At 41.0% G+C, this 22,802-nt stretch overlaps 1 protein-coding gene across 1 annotated transcript in view; it reads right to left on the reverse strand.

Annotated features, from left to right (window-relative positions):
* SLC35F3 (solute carrier family 35 member F3) overlaps positions 1–12,114 on the reverse strand; it is a gene marked incomplete at both ends in the record, with an annotated part of 186,095 nt that extends 173,981 nt beyond the window's left edge. The window contains 2 exons of the mRNA XM_082481238.1: positions 11,498–11,727; positions 12,062–12,114. Coding sequence (XP_082337364.1) covers positions 11,498–11,727; positions 12,062–12,114 — 283 coding nt within the window. The remainder of the gene's footprint in view (positions 1–11,497; positions 11,728–12,061) is intronic.
* Positions 12,115–22,802: the final 10,688 nt, after the last annotated feature.

Below are 22,802 nucleotides of genomic sequence, written 5' to 3' on the forward strand. Positions count from 1 at the left end.
AATACCAAGTTCAAGATGAAAGAAAATTAAAACTGCACATCTATTAAAAGAAATAATTATTCTCTAATTTAAATAGAGCTCCTCAATAGTGCTCAGGAATATATAATAAAGACCATGTATGGGTAGGTGTAATTGGATGCAGTTGCCTTAGGAACAGATGTTCAGCATATAAAGCAGGAAGCCTGCTTAAAAGGCAAACTCAAAGACTTAAGCCTGGTGGGTGAAACCTTGCTTGACTGAAGTTACTGACAAAAGTGCCATGGGCTTGGAGTCAGGGATTCATCCCAACAGCTTTTCTAATTCTCTCATATTTGCAATATTATTACACCTGCAGAGCTGAATAATATTTTACTTTGAGCCAGAAGTGCTTTGCTGGACGTGCATTTCCCAGTTTCCTTTGTGCAACAAGTTCATCATGAAACAAAAAGTACCTAGGGAGTTGTCGTGGTTTGGCCTCAGCCAGCAAGAAAGAACCACGCAGCCGCTCGCTCGACTCCCACAGCCGTGGGAAAAATCGGCAGAAAAGGGCAAAACTCGTGGGTTGAAATATTATAATCTAACAGAACAGACAAAGGGAAGAAGAAAGAAAAAAAATGACACCGGTAAAGGAATACAAGAACGCGATTACAGTACCGCCGCGCAGCGCACCAACCGGACCCGCACGGCCGCAGCCCGCCCCCGAGTGGCGACTGCCCCCCTCTCCCCGGCTCGCGCCCCTTATAGCTGGGCACGGGGCACGTGGGATGGAATACCTGCCTCCCCTGCCGGCTCCTTGGGGAAATTAACCCCATCCTTGCCGGAACCAGGACAGGAGTCAAAAGAGAGTCTAGGTTGACAGTCTAGAGATTCCGGTAACGTTCCCACTTCCAGTGTATTTTAATTTTGTAGCGAGAGATATTGTGCTTTTAGAGAAGTGTTATTGTAGGATGCAAAAGAATTTGACATGCGGAAAGAAAACACTCTCTGGTATATGAGTGTCATTTTAAAGTAATATTAATAGCAAAGATTCCTATAAAGATGCCATGCAAAAATCTTTTTATTTTCTGAGTTTTCCAGAAAAAAAATACAGAACACCTAATATCGTTTGCCAGAATGACTTCCAGTGATATTCACCTTCTACTATGCACATGCCAGAAACAGAAGGTCCAAGGTATTGTTCCCAGTACAGGATTCGGGAAGTGTTTCTTATCCATGCATTTCTCTATAAAGAATACACTTGTTCATACTTCTATGATTTACTGCCCATTTTTGTTTCCATTTGAAGAAATATTATAAAACACAAAACCACTTCGCATCCTGCATGAAGTCAGAACGCATATACAGCCCTCTACTTCTTGGCATCACTATTTGCAAAAGATGAAGATTTTCCTACAGATATTGAACTACACATTACTAAGGCATAAAGTTTGAAATAGCAAAGGGTACTATATCTTCTGTCTGTTTATGAAATAAGAAAAGCAAATAAGAAGCTTTTTATTAAATAATTCTTCCCAAAGACTGGGAAGTAATTTTATGAACAAGAACCAGAGGTTAAATTCTACACTGCCCCCTCTAAAAGTATCATCATAAGTCTTACAAGCCAACTGCTGGAATGCAGTGATTTAAGATGCCTTTGTGCACTCTTCGTGTGTTGTCCCGGGATAACCTGGCAAACTGGAGAAACCATCCAGGAGTCAGCCACCTGAAATCCCTGAAGCCATGCATACAGTAGTTCTATTCCTCCACGTTAATCTAGTTTTCATTCCAACTTGTGTATTTTCCAAGACTGAAAAAGGGAATATTTTTTAAAAGGGCTTTACTCCCTATATATTGGGAGAAAGTTCACGTGGCTGGATGCAGGAGTCCCACAATATACCTACAATGTGAATTAAATGCAGGCTTACATTCATTTTCAAGTCAAGACCCACCTGTCATTCTCATGACTATAGAGACATCTTAAATTGGTTTTGAACTCCTGAATGCACCATAATTTGCCTTTTCAGGGCATAATTTCTGGCTTGCATGAAACCTGAGCTCCCAAATTCAGGCCCACTACATACACTTGTAATGTATGTAAGAAATAGCTGAAATATAAGACCTGAACAACAGAGGCCTCTAGTCACAACACACGGTGTAAAAGTGTCAGAAAGGTGAATCTGAAGAAAAAAAGCTCTTTTTTCACTCCTCTTGCTCAACTTGAAAGTGATCCAAACTCCTAACTTTGATTGTAGACATTTTCCATGGCTCTACTGCCTTTTAAGGTTTTGTTTGTTGCCTGCCTTTTTCTACTTTTACATTATTTTGTAATTTCTTCTCTTTAACTAGCCTCTGAAAATCAAACCTAAACATATTTCTTTACATTATAAATTTCTTGTTTCTGAAAGGAAGAAAGATACACTACTGAGAAGTTACCAGGCCAGTGAGACACTGTAAAACTAAATGCCACACAGCAAAAAATAATTTCAGCAAAAGTACAAGGAACAATATGTCTTCTGTTATTAATTTCTGTTCCATGGAAAGTGCTACCCAAAAACATAAGCAGCAGCTAGTGTCTAAGCTGAAAAATTAAACACGATTACCATAAGACTATTACCATGTTAGTTTGCCTGAACAAATACTAGTATAAATGGCTGCATATTTTATGAAACCAGTCTTACAGCTTTCCAAAGACATTGCATAAAGTGAGCAGGAGAGCCAACAGCATCATAAAGCCATGAAGATGTATTTCCTGTTTCACAGTGCAAACACTGCACGGTTGATGTTAATCCTGGCACTGAATATTTCAGCTAGGGCAAAAATTTGCAAGCATATAATCCCTCCTGAACACCTGATAAACAGCATTGTCTGGATACCAGTTACTGTTTGAAAAAGGAAAGCCAACTCTGAGCTTTCGGGACATGACCATGAAGACTTCATCATCATCTACACAAGCATGACATCTCTGAAGGGGCAGGTCCTCAGTTCATTTCCCACCTGACCAGAAGCCTGTGCTCTGTTCACACAATTGCATGGATCTGGCAAAGCCAAAGCAAGATACCCTGGATGGGGTAGAGTCCCAAGACTGCCACAGGGCTCACAAACAGCACAACTGCCAGCGAGTTTGAGTCAAATTACTTGTCCTGCTGTCCATACATGGACAGTGGACAACAGGCTCAACTTTCACACTACTTTGCTACCTTAGCTGGTGTGAAGAAGAGATAGTAAGATCTGTGTTATTTCCAATGTAAAAGTCAAGGGAAAAAAAAAAGATAAAACCCTTTGGTTGTCACTATCAGATCAGCTCTACCAGTTATTATTTATATTGCGGTGGGATTGGGAGGACTTTGTACCACTGTTCAAAACTGAAAATCTGGTTGCTCTCTTTAGACATATAAGGCCCCTTTTCACGAACTGTTGCAAAGGGGGAAGTTATGGTAAAGCAAAAAGAATATTATATGCAAGATCAAGACCTTATTATTTCACTATCAGCCAGTTACATTCCCTTGTCCTGGTAAAGCTCAAAGTTTCGAATTTCCTTGCCTCGTATGACTGGCTTGCTGAGTTAATATATCCTGTTGGCTATGTGATGTCATCCTTATTTGTCTAAAGGTTAGGCTACCTAAATTCCCACACTACTGGAATAGCTTTTCTCAGAAAAAAAAGACCAATTCTTAGGTTGGCCAGAAACAAAATGACAGGAAGCAAAATAAGGCATATCTGGTACAAAAATGAACCTCATGAGGCCCTCAAGTTCAAGAGAAAAATAGAGGTGTCCGAAACCACTTGCCAGAGTTTAAAGAAAATGAAATCAGGGAGTACCACCCCTGCATCCCTCCTATCTATGACATTTTTCATGGAGTGGTTTATAAAGCAAATAGTTCTCTATGGCCTTCCATGCAATCACAGCATCTTTTTTCTTCCACAGATGTGCTGAGAAATGAAATACCATGTGCCAAGTGAAGATAATCAGAGAATCAAAAATGCTCAGGGAAGCAGGTTCTACAAGAAGATATATTGCATGAAGGCTAGCTATTCCCTAGCTAGGAACCATGATCTGCAGATAAATTTCTTTCTCCAAACATAAATGCTCATTGTATTACTGTTCTCAGAGTAGTCATCATTCACTAGCCATAGTGGAAAGTCTATGGACAAAGAGAGGGACAGAACTACACCCTCAGATACTCCAAGAATTTGGCATTTTGCCAAAGGGCTAAAGTTGCCTTTATGTAACTTTACTATCCTTGTCTTTATCCTGAGGCTTATTTGACGTCAAGTAAATGGCAGTAATTATAAGCAGCTTCTGATTTACACCAGGAATATGAAACACAAACACCTCATTACATTAAAGACAGATTAGGGCACAAAAACTCACCTTGAAGACAGCCCTGATATGAGCCAGAGTCTGGTAAAATTAGCTATTAGGCTAATGAGCATCACTGGCAATGCACTAAGCAATTTCAAGAGGGACAAACATCTGGGACCAAGAGTCTTTGTCCTTTTGTGGCTTTATGAGTCAGTAACACTCCAGTTACACAACAGTATCAGATATTACGGTAGACCAGCACAGACTTTGCAGCCAGATTACAATGCCATTATCGTATGCAATTAATTGCTTTTATTAAACAAATCATTGATTTAAGTTGCAAATATACACCACACAGTACACTCCAGAACTATTACAGAAATCTACCCTGATGAAGGAAGGTTCTCTAATAAAGATAGTTCTAAAAGTAAGCATTTGTTCATAATTCTTGATAGTGTCCAAATTCTTATATTACAAATTAGCTTGCTCCCTCCTTATTCCATATCACTATAGAGTAGTTTGTGTTTTTAGCAGCAATCCATTATTATGGATTCAACACATTGATCAGTGAATACATTCACATTTCCATTTGAAAAAATACAGTTCACCAATGAAAGAAGTCTCAAATGTCAGATACCACTCTTCAAAACTGCTAACATGGACCCTGACTTTGCAAAGACATACAACTAGCTTTAGTAGTAGGTTTTCACAATGGAGACTTCAGTGGTATATTCTACCAAAATAACAGCATTCAGTGATAACATTTGTTAAGGGTATAAAATGAATGCTGGAAGCCAACAGACCCCTAATTGCTGTCCCATGGACTGTTTTGCATAAATGACATATTGTAGATGACATGTAATTAAAGCTGCGCTGAAAAAAAAAGTTGAAAGCAACCAATTAATTTGTTTAAACAGCAAACAAACAAAAAAAGAGGGGCCATTTTGTAGGTTGCAATTTTTAGTTTCTTCACTGTGAAAATTAGATACAAAATATAAAATATTTACCCAGCTGCCTAGTTAAAAGTGGTGATTACTTTACACAGTTAAAATTGTTTAGTAAACAAGTTACTAGATGTTCACTAAACATTTACAATTTACTAAATATTTACTAAACAATTCAAAACGTTTAGTAAACCAGTTCAAATCACAATTTGCTTGGCTTGCCAGCAAGCAATTTCAAACTTAAAATTTTGACTAATGAAGGTCTATATTGTAACAGGAACCAGTTTTCTGCTTAGCATTGGCCAAAAAATACTTTTCTTGCCACCTGCCAAAAGTCAAAGAACCTTGACGTCTCTTCTCCATTGGAATAATCTTGAAAAAGAGACTTCTGAAAGGCTGACTATATTTCAACCTCCCTTTTTCATGTGGTATCTTTGCAGCTGTTCAGTATTCATCACCTGTACTCCTCTGCCCTGTCTCACCTGGCCTGAGCGTGCTATTCCATACTCACTCTCAGTTGCAAGACCACTCAAAGAGTTAAAGACCACGGGGGCTTTTCCACAGATTCCCTTTGCAACGAGAAATGTTTCCTGTAATACTCTGGGATATCCACTGCAGGCTTATGATTAGGTCTCTGAAATATTTTAAGAGACTGTCTCTGGGGACAGTTCTTCTCAGTTACAATGAGTGCTATACATACGGGGAAATGGCTTTAGGAGGTTTTGTGTGAGCTGTCATGTGCATATAAATCAGTAATATCCCTGGTCTGTGTACCAGCATGTTTAGGTTTAGCTTGCAGCAGCAGCTATCACTGACATTTGAAACAACACCACCACAGTACTTTTAAATCTGCAATGCAATTCATTACCATTGCTTTTTTTCACCTGTAGGAGTTACCATGTTTTCTTAGTTTTTCTCACTAGCATAACAATCAGTTGTGTTAGTATTGCCAATGGAGAGCATCAGAAAAAAATTAATCAGGCCTCAGACACCATAAGCCTGGGTTAAAACAAGGAGATAAAGCACATGTTTTTACTTGTCTTCTAAGCTTCTGGGGGGAAGCTGACCTATAGATTGACCCTGGGGCAGCTATCCAAGTTTCTCTCCCAGAGCAAGACACCTAGAGTTTACTCCATGTTTTCAGCTGAAAACATAATCATTTGACCTCAGGAACAGCAACATGAACAATACCACCAAGTCTTGCATTAGTTAAAAGAGCAGTACATTCAGTATTTATGTATTGGAAAGCAAGTAACCAGTTTCAAATGACTCACAGCTGGCCCGAAAACATCTTTCCCCAGAGAAAACAATACTCTTCAACTTCTGTCTTTGAACTTCTAGAGATTCCTGTATATCACCTCAAAAAAAATAAGTTAAATTCTCACTCAGATGCAAATATACAAAAACAATATTTGCACAAATTTCAAGCATTAATTAACACTAAACTACTACCTTGAAAAGCTATGAAAGTTCGGTAACCAGGGTATTTTCATACACAGACAATTATGCTTTCTGAGCAATGTTCAGGACATTTGTAAGCCAACGTGTTCCAATACGTTACTTATATTGGTGATAGCACTTAAATTCCATGTCCAGGTCAAGACCTACTGTGCTACATGCTGGATGAGTACTACATTGAAATTATGGGCATTAAAACTGTATGGTTTATTTTGTTATTGTTGAAATAACAATGAAGAAACATTAAAAGTAGGAAACTAATATTTAAAGTAGCAGGGAGGAGCAAAGCCAGAGAACTTCAGTTACTGGACACAATCTTTCCCTTTCACCCGAACAACAGCATGCCACTTAAAAGTTGTCACTGGAACAACCTGGAATTCTTCACAAGGTCAAAGTCTCATAGAAAAGTATGTTCAAAAGCAATGAACCACAGACTTCAGTCAATTCCTACTAAATAGAACTGAGAGGAGTTAAAAATACATACTATTCTCCTAATATTCTTTCTGCAGATAGACTAACATCTGTAAGCACACAAAGAAGGTAAGTGAATAAAAGTGGGAAGCCAGGTGATCTCTTGGGCATCTAAAAGGAGGGAGGGACCCATGTAATCCTGATTTGTCCATAACAAGTCTGTATTTAGGAACACAGACTAAGGATATTTGAAAGTCCCTGCTTTAGAAGAACCTAATCTTAAACAAGGAATAGAAGAGGGTGATCTGTAGGAAGAGGCAAAGACTGCAAAATAGAGATAGCTGGCTCAAGCCCAAATGAATGTATTTAAAATACTAATCATATAATGACAGACTGTGATATTGAACCACCACAAAATAGACCTAGTTAATGTAGAGAAAAATGAACGTTTGGCAAAGGTGCTAGCTGTGAACATTTCAGGTGGAAACAAGCACCCCGCCAATTGCTATAATAATTAAAATACACAAGTCTTCAATACAGATCAGCAAAACAGTTCAAGAATTTAGTGACACCTGTATTTCTCAAAAAAAGCTTCTAGGGACTATACTTCTAAAAATATTTATAAACCTAATTCCTACTGATAATAGCACGAAATGGAAACTTAAAATATGGCTGTTCACCTCCAAACTTCTCTGCTATTAAACTGAAGTCACAGGCTTTTAGAGGCAGAAATCATGGTAATTTACTTAACCTTCTGGAAGAGAACAGCACTGCTAGTACAGCCCTAACAATGGTTTGATCTCCATACAACAAAAAGGCTGTCACCGGGACCTACAAGTTTTCTGGTGTTTTGTTGTGTTTTGTTTTTGTTTGTTTGTTTGTTTTTTTAAATTAAATTCTTTGATCCCTATGTGTTAATTAAAAAAATTTAGAAGTCAATTAACATACCTCTTGTTGCTAACTAGGATTTCACAAATATTGGGCTCCGTTACTGATGCAGCTGCATGAGAGTATGATTCTACAATCTGACTGCATCTTACGTGTGCTTCTTCCCCTCCACCTTTGCATTTCAGAAATCAAATCAGATGCTGCAAAATAGTCCCCATGGGACAAATATGAATATTTGATTTAGACCGGAGAGCAGTTATTCACATAATTAGTTACCCTGAAAATCAATAGTGAGAATTTCAGAAAAATAACAATTGCCAGATTGGATCAGGACACACTCCTATCCTCTTCCTGAAGGTGGGCAAATGCTATGGAGGAAAGTGCAAGAAACCTTCGACAAGAAGATCCCTCCCAGCCTAAGAGGGGCTAATATGAATTACGAATAATGAAGTTTAATGTTATCTCCAATATTTTTTCCAACTTATTACAATTCTAGATCTTGTCACTGCCATCAATAACAAGCCCTTGAATTCTTGATTTCATGAACACATTACATGTTTTCTTAAAAACTATTTCTTTTTCTACCATTTTTAATTGATGGTTTTTCAGCTTCATTTACTGTCCACCTGTTTCTCTCTTATGACACAATAAGAAGAAAAACTCTCTATCTGCCTGAGCAATATGTGCCGTACTTTCCATATTTTTGTTTCAACCTCTTTAAGGTAAACAGACAAAACTCTTGAGACTTTTTATAGATTGTCTGTACTCCTTCTCCTTACTCATCTCAGAACCTTCTGTAATCTTTTGTGAGAAGAGATAACCAATATTACACAGTGTTTCACTAGGCTGTACCACTAAATTCTCTGAAGGCATCATAACACAGAAATACGTTACGTTATTCCACTTTCTAAAATCTGGTTTGCAAGTGCAGTCAAACAGCAGAGGTCTTCCCTGAGCTGTGTACAGACCCAAACTACTCCCTCTCATCAGCTGATGTAATGATGTGAAATTTTGCAGTTAATTTTAGCATTTTCAGGAAACACAAGGCTTCTGTTTGTTATAATTGAATGCCATTTGCTGACACTTGAGATATTCACTTGGCTGGGTAAGGTGTCCCTAGAGTAATAAGTCCTTTCTCGTTCTGTCCAATCCATATCAGTTTGTGTCTTCAGCAATTTTCACTTCTTCCTCCCATCCTTCCATCTAATTTATATGTATATTAAAAACTAAGGTTGGTACATAACCTTGAGATATCCCAGTATGTTTTAAATGGTCAGTTTTCTACCACAACAAAACTAGTCTCTAAGCAAGTTTTGGGGTCACAGCACCACTATCTGATTATCTCTGGTAGTTTCCCTCATGAAGTTTCATTAAAAAAACTAGCAAAAGCTTTCTGAATGTCTCAAACAATTTTACACATACATACATATATATACACACACATACAGTCTAAGTAAAGTGTGAGAGGAATACACTTCAGTGTGAAAAAAAAAAAAAAAAAGATCTGGCCCTACAGGTGATTAAGTTCCAATAAAAAGAATGTCACTGAGAGAGATAGACCAAATCTAGATCAGACTAGATTATGGAGTTATTTTCTGGAAAGTAGGTCCATTATTAATGGACTCACAATTATACTCATAGTGCCAACCTAAAGGTCTACAAGTATGCACAATAAGATGACAAAAAGTACCCAGGGTGCAATTAGAACTTAATAATAATCACTTGTTCACAGTTCTCGGGCCAATTAAACCTTCTTAAGTGGTAAGTTACAAGGAAAGTCCGTATCCCCAAACTGGACATAAGCCCAGCTTGAAGGAGTATTCAAAGAGGTTTCAAACTAGTTGTTACAAACTTAACTTCCCACTTTTGATGATCTACTCCATTTACATGCATTCAGTCAGCTATTGAGCTAATGCAGATCAACACAGCTCTGCTTCAGCCATGCCATATTATACCAGCTAGAGATGGGTCTTTTTTCTTCTGTGTATTCTTCTACTTTCCTAGCAACTCAGATTTTAAATTGGCAATGACTTCACATAACCTATTATTTTTAGACATACATTTATGAAACTCGGACACTTTGTATATTTGACCCCCACCACTACAACTCAAGTATGTCATTCTGTTATTCAGAACAACTTACAAGAGAAAATATAACTAGAATAGCAGGCTTAGGCTCGAAATTAACTTTTTCAGACACAGTTATAAATTTCAACAAATAGGTTATAATTGAGGAGCCAGCATGACCTTTATTATTTCAGAAGGTTCAGCCATAGCAGCTCAGTGTGATTTCAGCTGGACTGTTAGTCACTATCAGATAGAAGCACTAACATCCAACTCAGTCTGGCATCAGCATATGATCTGATCCTGAAAACTGACCTGAATAAGCTTTACTCTCAAGAATGGCAATGGAATTGCTCTTGGAGAAATACCATACTCCCTGTGCGTAAAGTAGCAAATATCAGATATTTCTATCATAATCATAATCAAGAAAAATAAAAGGCTCTTAGAGAAGAAGTCTTAGAATATTCTATCAGTAAAGTCCTATTACCATGCAATCAGGAGTGGCTTTTCCCCATGGAAAAAGTGAACTAGTACTGTGTACTATGCTTTCTTATATCATTCTCTTCCATTATTAAGCACACTGCCACACAGATAATCCACGAGTAAACATTTCAGAATGTTTACATTTAATACTTAGAAAAGTACAACATGAAAACAATCACTTTATCAGAACCAATCTTCCCAACAAAGCAATTATTTCTGTTGCAGCAGAATCCTTTTCACAACAAAAACCACTGTGATGTTACAAACAATATTAAAATAACCAAAATATTTTTATCACTTCAGGTAAATTATTCTTAGAACTTGTTAATTCATGCAGTTGCCACCGTAGTGATGAAAGACGGACAAGAAATAGGGCATTATACACAAAAATACTAGTTGATATATTACAATCGCTCAAGGTAATCGCTTCCTTTGTAAATACGTATGTGAGGAATACAGATATGTCTCTATGTCACAGGAAGTTTCTTTCTCAAGTGCAGGAAGAAACAGCTCCACTTGACAGAGAAAAAGGTTTAACATTCAGATCAAGGGCTGACAGACCCCTAAAACACTGGAAAGACGCACTCATAATGTATTACTTGTGAAAACAGTATGAGCATAAATGCACTGGGCCTTTTACACAGCTGTGACAAACACGGTAATCAGCATCACTAAGTACGTCTGCAACATTAAAGACAAATATTTGACCTATTTTCTTAGCAGAATTTCGCTGTCGTGATTCTTAGCACTACCCTCCTGCGAGCCAGCAACCACCGAAGGACTAACGCAACACGGGCACAGAATTCTTGGCAGGCAGCGAGAGCGCGTCCACGGGGCGAGTTTTTCCCACGGGTAAAGCCATCAGCCCCCTCGCACCCGCACTCACCGGCCGGCTCCGGGCCGCCGCGGCCCCCACGCAAAGCCCCGGCGCTTGTCCCCCCTCTTCCCCCCTCGCAGCCCCCCACTCCCGGCCGTGCCGGGGACTCACGTTTGTAGCTGGCGGCCCAGGGCTGGTAGCCGTAGTAGCCGGTGATGCGGAGGATCCGCTCCTCGATGGAGGTGAGCCCCACGGAAGCGCTGGTGAGGTCCTCCACGGAGCGCGACCACTTCAAGTCTTCTTTGATGGCCTCGTCCACCACCAGGTACTTCAGCTGCCGCAGCTGCGGGCTGATGTCGGACAGCCGCCGGGGGCTGACATCGGGGGAGCGCCGCATACCGCTGGGGGCCGGGAGAGGGGCGTCAGCGGGGACGGGGGAGTGGAGGGGGACGGGGGACCGGGGGGGGGGGGGGGGGGGGGATGTTGGCAGCGCCGCCGCGGGGGCTGCCGCCCTCCGCCGGCCCGAGGCGAAGTTGGCGGCGGGACTTCCACCGGCAGCTGAGCGGGTCCGGCGGCCGCAGCACCGGGCGCCACAAACTTTCCTCGCCGCCCTCCACCTGAGCGATCCCCGGGGGCGGGCGGAGCCGCCGGGTGAGATGAGATGAGGTGAGGTGAGGTGTCCCCATCCCTCCCCAGCCCGTCCTCCCGCCCGCCCGGCCCCGCAGCGGTACTCACAGGGTGGCGGCTTTGCCCCGCGCGGAGCCGTTGGGGAACTCCCGGATCCCCATGGGGAGCAGCAGCGATGGCTGGGGGGCGCCCAGACTTCACGGCGGGGCGAGCCGGCGGCGCTCACCGGCCGGGTCAGAGGCGGGAAGGAAGGAAGGAGAGGAGGGAGCGGCGAGGCGGCGGCGGCGGCCCCCACGGCAGAGGGTCGCCGGGCTGTCGCAGTCCCCCGGCGGGAGAGGCAGGCAGGCAGACGGACGTACCGCCGCTGCCGCCTGCGAGGCGCTGCCAACTGCGGAGCGCCGGCGGCGGGGCCGGGCAGGGCAGGGCGCGCTCCGCGCCCCCCACCCCGCGCGCTGCCGCCGGCTGCCAGCAGGGGGAGCCCCGCGGCCCCGCCGCCGCCAACCGCCCGGTGCCGCTCGCCCCCCACGGCGGGCGGCCGTGAGGCGAGGCCGCCCCCGCCCCGCCTCGCCTCGCCTCTCCCCGGGCAGGCTCACCCGCTCCCTGCCCGGTCGAGGAGCGGCCCGGTGCTCGCTCCCGTGCTTCTCTCGCACCGCCGGCGGGGTACCCGGGGCGCGGCCCCGGCCCTGAGGGAGCCGAGCCGGCGGGGTGCTGAGGCGGGGGCGGCCGCCGCCCGGAGGGAGCGCGGCTCTGGCAAAAGGCTGCGTCGTTTGTTGCGGTGTCTCGTCCGGCGCCTGTGAGGAGGGAGTGACGGGAGAGCGGTGCGAGGGAGCCGGGGCGCGCTGCGCCCCCGCGGCGGGCGGAGCGGGTTGGCGGCTGCGGGGTACCCCCCCAGGCAGAAGGGGCGCCCGGTGAGGTGATGGGCCGCATCCCTGAGGGTGTCCCTGTGCTCTTCGGTAAGGCCGGGCGGGGAGGTAGCGGGGGGGGGGGTGGTGGCATCGCAGCCCTAGCAGTGACGGACCACCCTCCTGATTTCCCCGTAACGCTGCTGGACCAGTAGCATAGACACCTGATCTTCTATCGAGCAATGTCTTACGTTATTAAGTTGAAAACACACAGTTAAGCTTAAGTAAATGCACGAGCATAGATGTATACCTAATGACAGAATGGCAGGGGTTGGAAGGGACCTTTGGGGATCATCTAGTCCAATCCCACTGCCAAAGAGCAGAGGTTCACCCAGAACAGGTTGGACAGGATCACATCCAGACGGGTTTTGAATGTCTCGAGAGAAGGAGACTCCACAGCCTCTCTAGGAGCCTGTTCCAGTGCTCTGTCACCCTCAAAGTAAAGAAGTTTTCTCATTTCTTATGTTCCAGTTTGTGCCTGTTGCCCCTTGTCCTGTCACTGGGTACCACTGACAAGAGTCTGCCCTATCCTCTTGACAGCCGCCCTTTAGATTTTACAAGCATTGATGAAATCCCCTCTCAGTCTTCTCTTCTCTGGGGTAAATAGACCCAGGTCTCTCAGCCTTTCCTCATGAGAGGTGCTCCAGTCCCTTTGTCGTCTTTGTAGCCCTCCACTGGACTCTCTCCAGTAGTTCCTTCTCCTTCTTGAACTGGGGAGCCCAGAACTGGACACAACACGCCAGATGTGGCCTCACCAGAGCAGAGGGGGAAGACAGCACTTTGTTTGTGAATAAAAAAAAAATTAAAATCCAGTAATAGATACTTAGAATTTGATCACCTACAAGTAGAAACAGTTGAAGTCAAATAATTTTTTTGTGTATGTGTCTCAAAAAAAAAAAAAATCCAAGGAGAAACTTTTACCACTGCACACACTCAGTTTACATAGAAACACCAAGTAGAAGCAAGCTAGTATCAGTTAAGTACAACCTTTCCCTATCACTGAAGGTAACATTAGAGGATCACTGCACCATTATCAGAAAAATAAAGTAAAAAAAAATCTCCAGCAGATGAAAGCCAAGATAATTATGAACTTAGTACATTATTCAGTACACGTGTATTTAAGTTTATTTTATTTCCTATGCAACTCTTATTTTGAGCCTCTGAAAGTGGAAATATTTGTTGCTGTGCAGGTCAGTTCCAAAATCCAATACAGGTGAACAGCAGTGATCTGGCAGTGCAGAGAGTAACTGTGCAGATGTTTGAAACTGCCTACCTGCAAAGCGACAGAGCTCCTTGCAAGGTACACAAACCAATGCAGAAGGATGATTTAGGTTAAGATGAGAGGATGAGAACACAGTGCTCACAAAATCTACAGATACTGATTACTGGCTTGATTTCAGTCTCTTCAGGGCATTCAGAGCACGAGGGGTGATAACAGGCATGAATGGGATTAAGCATTTCGGTCAGGCCTCCTGAGCCCGTCTTCATTCCATATGCAGAGCCTGCACTCTTTCTGGCTTTAAGTGATGGACAAGGATAGGATTTCATCTGAGAATTGCCTGTAACGCTGTATCTAGTGTATCAAATTCCTCTACTATTGCAGGTATAAGATTCTCAAAGTGTACTAAAAATAACATAATACAGGTCCAGAAATGTAAGTCTGGGACTGGCTGCACTCAATACAGGACTAATTCACATTGGCATGAGAAAACAGCGTGAAGTTCTGAGTCTCAGAGCAAGCAAAGGTTCCAACAATCAAGCAAGTGACATTGTTGACCAGCCGAGCAGTGACACCTGCTGAGCACTCACCTATCTCTGAGCACGGGCTCGCACAGAGGAGCAGAAACTTGGTCAGCCCTGCTAGACATTTTGCCTCGATCACAGAGGTATTTCACTGTCCCCTTTCTGTAGCCCCAGAGAGGAGCCACAGAAGTCGGAGGCCGTATTGCACAGATATCCACTATAATATGCCAGAACCATCTTATTTCTCTGTCCAGTAAAGATTGTTTTTCTGCTGTTTTATTCTTTCCCAGCTGCTGTCACTTCAAGGTGTAAATTAAATGATGGATGGGTGTTAATACTTTCTCCTGTCATGCAGGCAAGTGACTTCGGACAGCTTGGGTGGCAGTGCTGACAAACTTGAAGTGAGCATGCACCTTGTGAAAGAAAAAAAAAATGCATGGGAGTGAAAATTTTAAAGTTCACTGAAACGTCTAATAAAAATGACATTTCAAAATTAGGATCTTATCAAACCTTTCTGTAAGTGATGATTCTTCTTGAAAAATAGCAGCTGCTGGAGACATGCGAGTAAAAATTCTTGTATATATATTTTTTAATTATGTTTAAGCATTGTAGCTAAAACTGAAACATGACAATATGGCATTGGACATTAAAAGATAAAGTATGGGATCCCACATGATTTGGAATTTGTAAATTTGTGGAGCTATTTAAGATTTTTAATATGAGGAGACAAAAAGCATTGTAATATACTAGCAATGCTACCAAGACTAAGGAACAAGTTAAAAAGAAAAATTTGCTAGACAGTATATACCTATTTAAGGAATAGTGGGCAAAATGGAGCAGGATTTGACTCAGAGTTTAGGTTGGAGCCACCTAGCATGGTACGCAACACCAAGCTGAAGAGGTTCAGCTTTTCCGAACCCCTTTCTAGTGCATTACTTTAATAAAACACCTACAATCATCCAAACACTGAATACTTAGGAAATAGTGTGGTTTTTAAAAATGGCAGAACACTATAGCAAGGAAACAATTAGTACTTATTCCAGAGTGTGGTGACTTACTCTATCCTGTTAGATACACCTTTTTATTCTTTTCCGGACAACATGAAATTATATGCTTGACTGATAGTCAGCTCTTAAAAGGCCCAGCAATTAAGATATATTAGCATTATGTTGTCCTCAATGTGATGCCATGTCAGAGGAACATATAATTTAAACTATTTATTTTCACTTCCCATCAATACTAGCTTGCCAAAAGTTTCTCTGGGATGGAAGCTTACACTTGCCAAAAATACTACTCATTTCATGAGAAAGGTAAGTGAATTTTTGTATTTGTCTCCCCACCATCCCCGATAGAGTTTTACATTTAAAGGATACAGTGACATTAGTAGGATAAGATGCAAAGATATTTCATCGGGCAACAAAATCACAGCTGCAGAAACTACAGCATGAAGTTGATGTGTTCCCTCTTCTCTAGTTCATAGAAATCACCCCTAGGAACCGAGTCTTTAGAAGACAACCCAAGTCCCTCCTTAAGCACTTTTCTAACTGAATCTTCTGTAGCTGATGTATGCTCCTGCTTCTTAGTATTTTTATGCTAAGCACTGAAGGCATATACCCAAGCCATTAATCAGATGTTCCTGCCCCAAGGGTTTTTTTGGTGTTAGACAGAAATACAATATACGTGATAAAAGTCCTATATAATATATGGAAATGCTTGTGTAGCAAAACTATTAATTTTCTCTAGCTGGGGTCAAATTTGACATCCACAGGAAAATGCTACCGTATATCCAAAGTGGCTCCAGCTGAATCAGTGGGGCTAATTTTACTATGCTATTCAGGCTGGACAGGAGTGCAGTTTTGAATGTAATCTATTTCACACACAAAATATTTTGTATCAGCAACAAAAAAAATACATAGCTAGAAGCTTTCTGGTCTATCTTGCATAACCCTGCTTGCACTCATGTTTTAAAATATTTAGTACCACCGTTAAATGGTTTAAATAAACCCAGAGAACCAAGAAAAACCGATAGAGCAGACAGAGAATGGCCAAATACAAGACTGAATAATAAGCAAGAATCAGCCCAACCACCTTCAATAGACTCACACTTGCTCTCTCAAGTAGAGAGAGAGGGAGACTGTTTGAGAGAGCAGTCAAATGAATTTAAGACATGTTGCAACACATTTTTCATGTGAGCTCCCATGTTGTTCCAAGACCCCTGCCATGCACGGGCAAAACTAAACAAGCATCAGAATTTCCAATCTGACTCCTTACTGAAAGCAACTGGAAAGTTCTAAAAATGATGATGTAGCTGTCTGTTGTAGTCAGGAAGAGACATAGAGTCAGTGTCTCTGTTCCTGGGAGATACGCTGCTTTATAGAAAGCTGATTTTAATCTGCTACTTTGAAGCTATGGAATATAAACTGTTCAGTTTCTTCTTTGCCAGATGCAGTGGAAATTAGAAGTCCTTTATATTTGGAACTGAAAATAGGTCTACTGGTTGTTTAACTATTCATTGTTGGATGAGAATTGCATAAAAAGTTTTAGGACATCTCATCGTGTCTTGGTGGTGTATGAGCCCTGCCATTGCCTCTCTTCCCAGTTCAAATTGAAAACTGAAATGCAAAGAGCAGAAAAATAGTAACATTTCCTTCCTCTAGCAAGGGGCCCCAAAGGGACTGCAGGTGTCAATGACAGAAAATACAGAACAGCAGACCTCTTCAATATCTCATATTCTGAGAAATGCCAGAGGCTTGAATCTCACAGTCAATCTGCATTCTACATAGCCCTGGTATCCCTTCATGTTCTGCCATTTCAAGTAATTTGTATCAGAAATAATGGACTACAAAACAGAGGTTAAGGAAAGACTAGATACTGTCTTTCAAGTTTTCTGTATTTATCTGTGTATCATTCCTAGTTTGTCCTTTTCATCTCTTTGATCACAGTAAGAGTTTGGTTGAGGTGGGAACCAAACAGTCAGGGAATAAGGAAAAGAGGGAATCATAGCAACAGCTATTATGCTGGCTAGCCCATGAAAACTCCAGGGGATGGGGAGAAGTGCAACAGCCACAGAAATACACGGGAGAGATTGAAGGATTCTGGAGAGAACTTCAAAAGAAAACTTTTAATGGATTTGTGCTCAGGGAAGGCAGTAGCTTCAGTGAATCAGGGCACAACATTCATATTATGTTTAAAGGTGCTTATCTGGAAGGTGCGCTAGCCCCAAGAAAAGTCTGATCATTCTCACCCTGCAGATAAACTTTTGTTTTTCTAATTTTGAAGGTGTTTTTTAAAGTTGACTTTTTTTTTGATGGAGAAAATGTGTCACTAGCCTTAGACTGTGCAGCTTTCTTGGCAGGAGAAATTTCTGAAGAGAAAGGAACACTTGGAGACCAATTTGACAGGCAATTTTTACTGTAGAAAATTAATGGCAGCTGTTTGAAGCTGCTCATGTGTCCAAAACATTAAAAATCCCACAGCTGAATTTCTGATCTGGGAGCACATAGGATCAAGGAGCATTACACTGTTGCCATATGGTTCTGCAGAGTGGGGTATAGCCACTTACTTCTATGTATGCATTTTGAACCCTATTCGCAAGTGAACCATGCTTATTTTTCCAGATCGTCTGGAAATAGTTTTGGAAACTCCTGTAAATATCCTGCTACACTGACCCAGACCCCATGACTCCCCGCACTATACAAAAAGGTGTCCTCTCTTCACCTTTTGTCATCTACAATGGATATATTTAATCGTATCATAAAGACAGTATCTCACTGCACTTTTTTTCTATCTGTTTGAGATGAAGAGACTTCATTAAAAAAAAATCCATTAACAGTATAAGTTTTTAGTGAGACTAACAGCAAGAACCACAGGCAGACAATTTGCAGAGGTGCTATACAGGTCCCTCCTGTAGACAGCAACACCCCTCTGTACTGTATACCCACACGTAGGGGCAGATGTTAGCACTACTGTGAGCCTCAAGGCTGCACTGCTTCTTAGTATAAAATGATATAGCATTAAAAAGTGAGTTCTTTCATCTTGTATTTCTTTAGTAGATTATTTTATGGTGGTGATAAATTTGGAACAATGAGATTATTTGATTAAACTTTCTCAGCCACTGCTGAATGGACTGCCCTGCTTGTAGAATTAATAAAAAGGCCAAGGCACCTCATTAACATGCTTGGTATTGAGCTGGATTGGCAGCGGTGCTGTTTAATCTTGCCAAAGGGCATTTGTTGAGGAGAGTCAGAAAGCTTTTAAATCATATTCTTAAAGGTTGAGTCAGGAGAAGATGACCTTGCAAAAGCTGTAGTCCTGAACTGTCCAGATTTCCCCCCAGCCCATTCATGCTAGAGATGCTTACTGCACAGAACAGTATGTTAAATAATATGGCTTCTACTTGTGTAGTTCAAGCTTGATTTTGCTGTGCATGCTGATTGGGAAGCTAGACACAAAAGCTTAGTTTGGAAAGAGCCGCACGCACTAGCATCCTCTAGCATTTTTTTAGTAGCTGAAAGTACACTAGCATCACCTGATGGTCTAAAGGTAAACTTTCATTTATGATAATTGATATAGACCCACCATGCCACTTTCACCAATGCTTCACATTATGTGTAAGGAATTACTGCTCAGAAAGCCATGGAGAAAGTGGATGAAAAGCACCATTTGTGCATAATCATGCCTATCAAAACAAAGATCAAGATTAGTGTCATCATTGCTGTTTAAATTCATGCATCTATGGCAGACATAACTGCAGAAAGTTATTATGCAATTTACTCCACAATATAATTCTCATACACAACAGCCTATAAAACAGATCTAACTTCTGTTTTGGAAACACTGTTTAGATTATTTACTTAGACATGTAGGGTGAATGACCCAGGTAATTAAAACATTCTTTACAACTGGTTGTCCAGATGGAAATAGTTTTTTGTATGTAGACACAAGCAGCTATATTTCTCAACATAAATGAGGAGTGCTCAAGCAAACTAGTTTCAAGTCGTTAAAATTTAAGGCAAAGTTATCCACCAAGCTCAATCTAATTATTTTCATGCTGGTGAAACTTCACCAGCTTAATGGAGTTGTCTCCAATGTATAGCTTCTGAATTTGCAGGTAGGGTTTTATTTTGAGGAGTGGAATGATTTTTGTGATTGATCACTTTATCATATTTTCAAAAGAAATGTGAGCGCAAGAAAGTTTTATTGCAAGTATCTTAACTTCTAATTTTGCTTAAGATAAGCACATTAATGCTTCTTAAGAATCAGTAGGTCCTTGTGTTCCTTTGTTGGTAATATTTCTTCTAAAGCGCATTTTTTTATTCCTTTTTTTAGGCTACCTTTATTGGTTTACATATAAAGGAAAACCTTTAGCTGAAAGTTTTCCTTTGTCAGCCCGTGCAAAATTCCTATTCAAGTAAAAAATAGGGAAATGTGAAAAATCCAGCAAAGAAAATTTAAGCCATATTAGCAACATGATAAACATAAGGCAGTACGTGGAAGGCAAACTAAAACCCATATATAAGGTAGGCTTAGATATCGTCACTAGGAAAGGGACAATCACCTTGACTGTCTTGAAATACAAATATCGTCCTTGAAATAGTAATCCAGAGACAAAAAATACAAAAAGGTTTCCTATGCTATAGGACTCCATGGCACTTCAGGAAGAGCCACTACTGTGTGAGAAAGACTGGAGGAAAGAAACATTCTTTAGGCCACTGTGGTTTTTTTAATTGAATATTTGGCTATAAAGATAAGGAAAGATGCTAGCCTTGATATTCTTTTGTTAGAATCTGTAGTAAACAGAAAAAAACAAAGATATTGCACACTTCCCCAACAGTATTTTTTTAATGCCTGCCAGAAATATCAGTTTTAGTTGTATCAAATAGGTAAGAAAGAAAAGTTAGAATAATTCATTTTTATTTTATTTTTTCTCCTACTACACAATAGAAGGATGAAGCAGTTGAGACTTCACACACTAAAAAGTTGAAAAATTGCAACATTTTATGCTTTACTGTGCAGCGAAGAGGTAATTTGCGCCCTTTGTATCTCACATGGGATTTTTATATTGCCTTCAATGTATTTTTTGTAAACATTGAAAGGGAATTAAAATAGCCCCTATAAAACACAGTCATTATTACTGCCTGAACACAGAGCTGCAGATAGTTTTTTTGCCATACTCTGGTACTCACATGCATATATACCATGAGTTTTAGCTCTCAGCCGCTACTGAAATTAATGTCTCGTAACCTTAAATATGGTAATTCTGTACTAAAACAAAATAAATCCTCATCACAACAGATTTTAGCCTGCCTTTTGGCACCAATTAGAGACCAAAATTGTATTTATTCCTTTTGTTGTCATAAATAAGAGGGCCTTTTTTGTGGCTTCTCCTCCCACCTGCTCTATTGTCAGTTACTACAATACCATTTGAGACAGAAGACCACTCACACAGTGGGCTTCCCACCTCTCAAGTTCACTTCATGCTGTGTTAGTCCATAAAGCACTACCTTGTCCTTGCAGGGCTGAGCAAGAGCTCCTTCTCTCTCTCCTCCAGTAGTTGTGGATGTTCTCTGCTTTGTCAGGTATAGCACTCCTGAATATTATACACAAGCAGAGATTTGTAATGTACAGAGACTTTTTTTAAGCCTAATCTCAACAGCCAAATTAAAAAAACCCTCAATAAAAATATACAGCTCTGCTCATGAAGTTGAGGAGAAATGTAATAAACATACAAGTTAAGATTTTTCTGACATGGTAATAATCATTGGGCTAGCAGGCTAATTCTAGGCTCTGGTACATCTTCCACTAAAGATTAAATATTCATCTGTCTTCTGTGATCAGTAGTTTTCGTAGCACATGCTTTTTTAAGTATTGAGTTATTTTGTGATAGTAGGACAAGTGAAAAAAATTCTACAAAATAACTTAAAGGTTTCCATTGACTGCAACATGGTCTTCAAATTAAGCTGATGAACAATGTTTGTGCTTATCTAACAGTTTTGCCAGTTAGTAAATCCAAGTGGTGACTTTATTAGACCATTCTACAGTTAGTGGCTAGACCTTGCAAAACAGAAAACAACAGAAACAAGAACATCTGCAGTGGGAGAAAATATGCAAAAATCCTAGCTGCCTCCTGGTTCTTCCAGAGTGCACTTATACTCCAAAAAGAAAGTCTCCATGGCATTAAGGGAACCTGCATCTATCACGACAGCACACCACCAGATCATATGCAAAGGTTTATGGAAACCCCCACACACTCCCCATGAGATAGCCTAGGGATGAAAGCTATTTTTCAGGCTTGTGCATCAGCAGCACGAACAAAGGTTCACTGTTTAGGCGATACTTACCACTTCGAGGAAGCAAAAAAAAAAAAGGGGGAATTGTTTTTACTTTCTCACCTATTTTATTGCCTCAGGAATGCACAGGGTAACATGTCCTTTACTTAAGTTAGCAGATCAGGTTATATACAGAGAGGATGCAGCAAGAAGATGCCACCTTTACACAGTCTCATTGACCTGTAGTTGAGAGACTGGGCAGGGGGAAGAAAAAAAAGATACTAATACAAATCCTTTGAAGCCATTTGTTATGAGAAAGACAACACATTATTTTTCCTGTTTGCCTGGGACAGGAGAAGTAAGGGACTTACATCTCAGCAAAAAAATTACAGTTTAGATACCAAGCAAAACTTTGTTTTGGTAAGGATAGTTACAAACAGAGAAGTGCCTCACTTAGGAACATTTCCGTTTCTGTTCTCCACAGTGGAGGTCTCAGTATCCATTGCTCACTGGCAGCGGCCATTTCAAATGCCAGGCCAAAGTCATGCCAGAAAAAAAAAAAAAAAAACACAGACTGGATATTAGATTTCTAGAAGTGTTGCTGCAGTTGCTCCTATTATTCCATTTAATGTTTTGTATTGCATTAGTCAATAGCTACCTCATTATTTGCAGCCTCCTTGTTTTTTCCGTTTTATTACATTTTAGTTGTCAAACAAGATTGAAAAGAAATAAGTCCTGGAGCTTAGGTAATGACTTGTTTTCCCTTTTCTGAATGCTCATTCTCTGGTAAAGAATGAACACTTTTTCCACCCCCTTCAGAGTTAAGCTATCATTTCATCTGATACAATTAAGTTACTCCCGATTCTTATGCCTTACCCATGGATGGTCATCACCTCTCTCGTGTATGAGCCAGCTTAGAGCTCCAGAGAGTATTAT

The sequence above is a fragment of the Vanellus vanellus genome (assembly GCF_965231255.1).
Source record: "Vanellus vanellus genome assembly, chromosome: 3".
NCBI lineage: Eukaryota > Metazoa > Chordata > Aves > Charadriiformes > Charadriidae > Vanellus > Vanellus vanellus.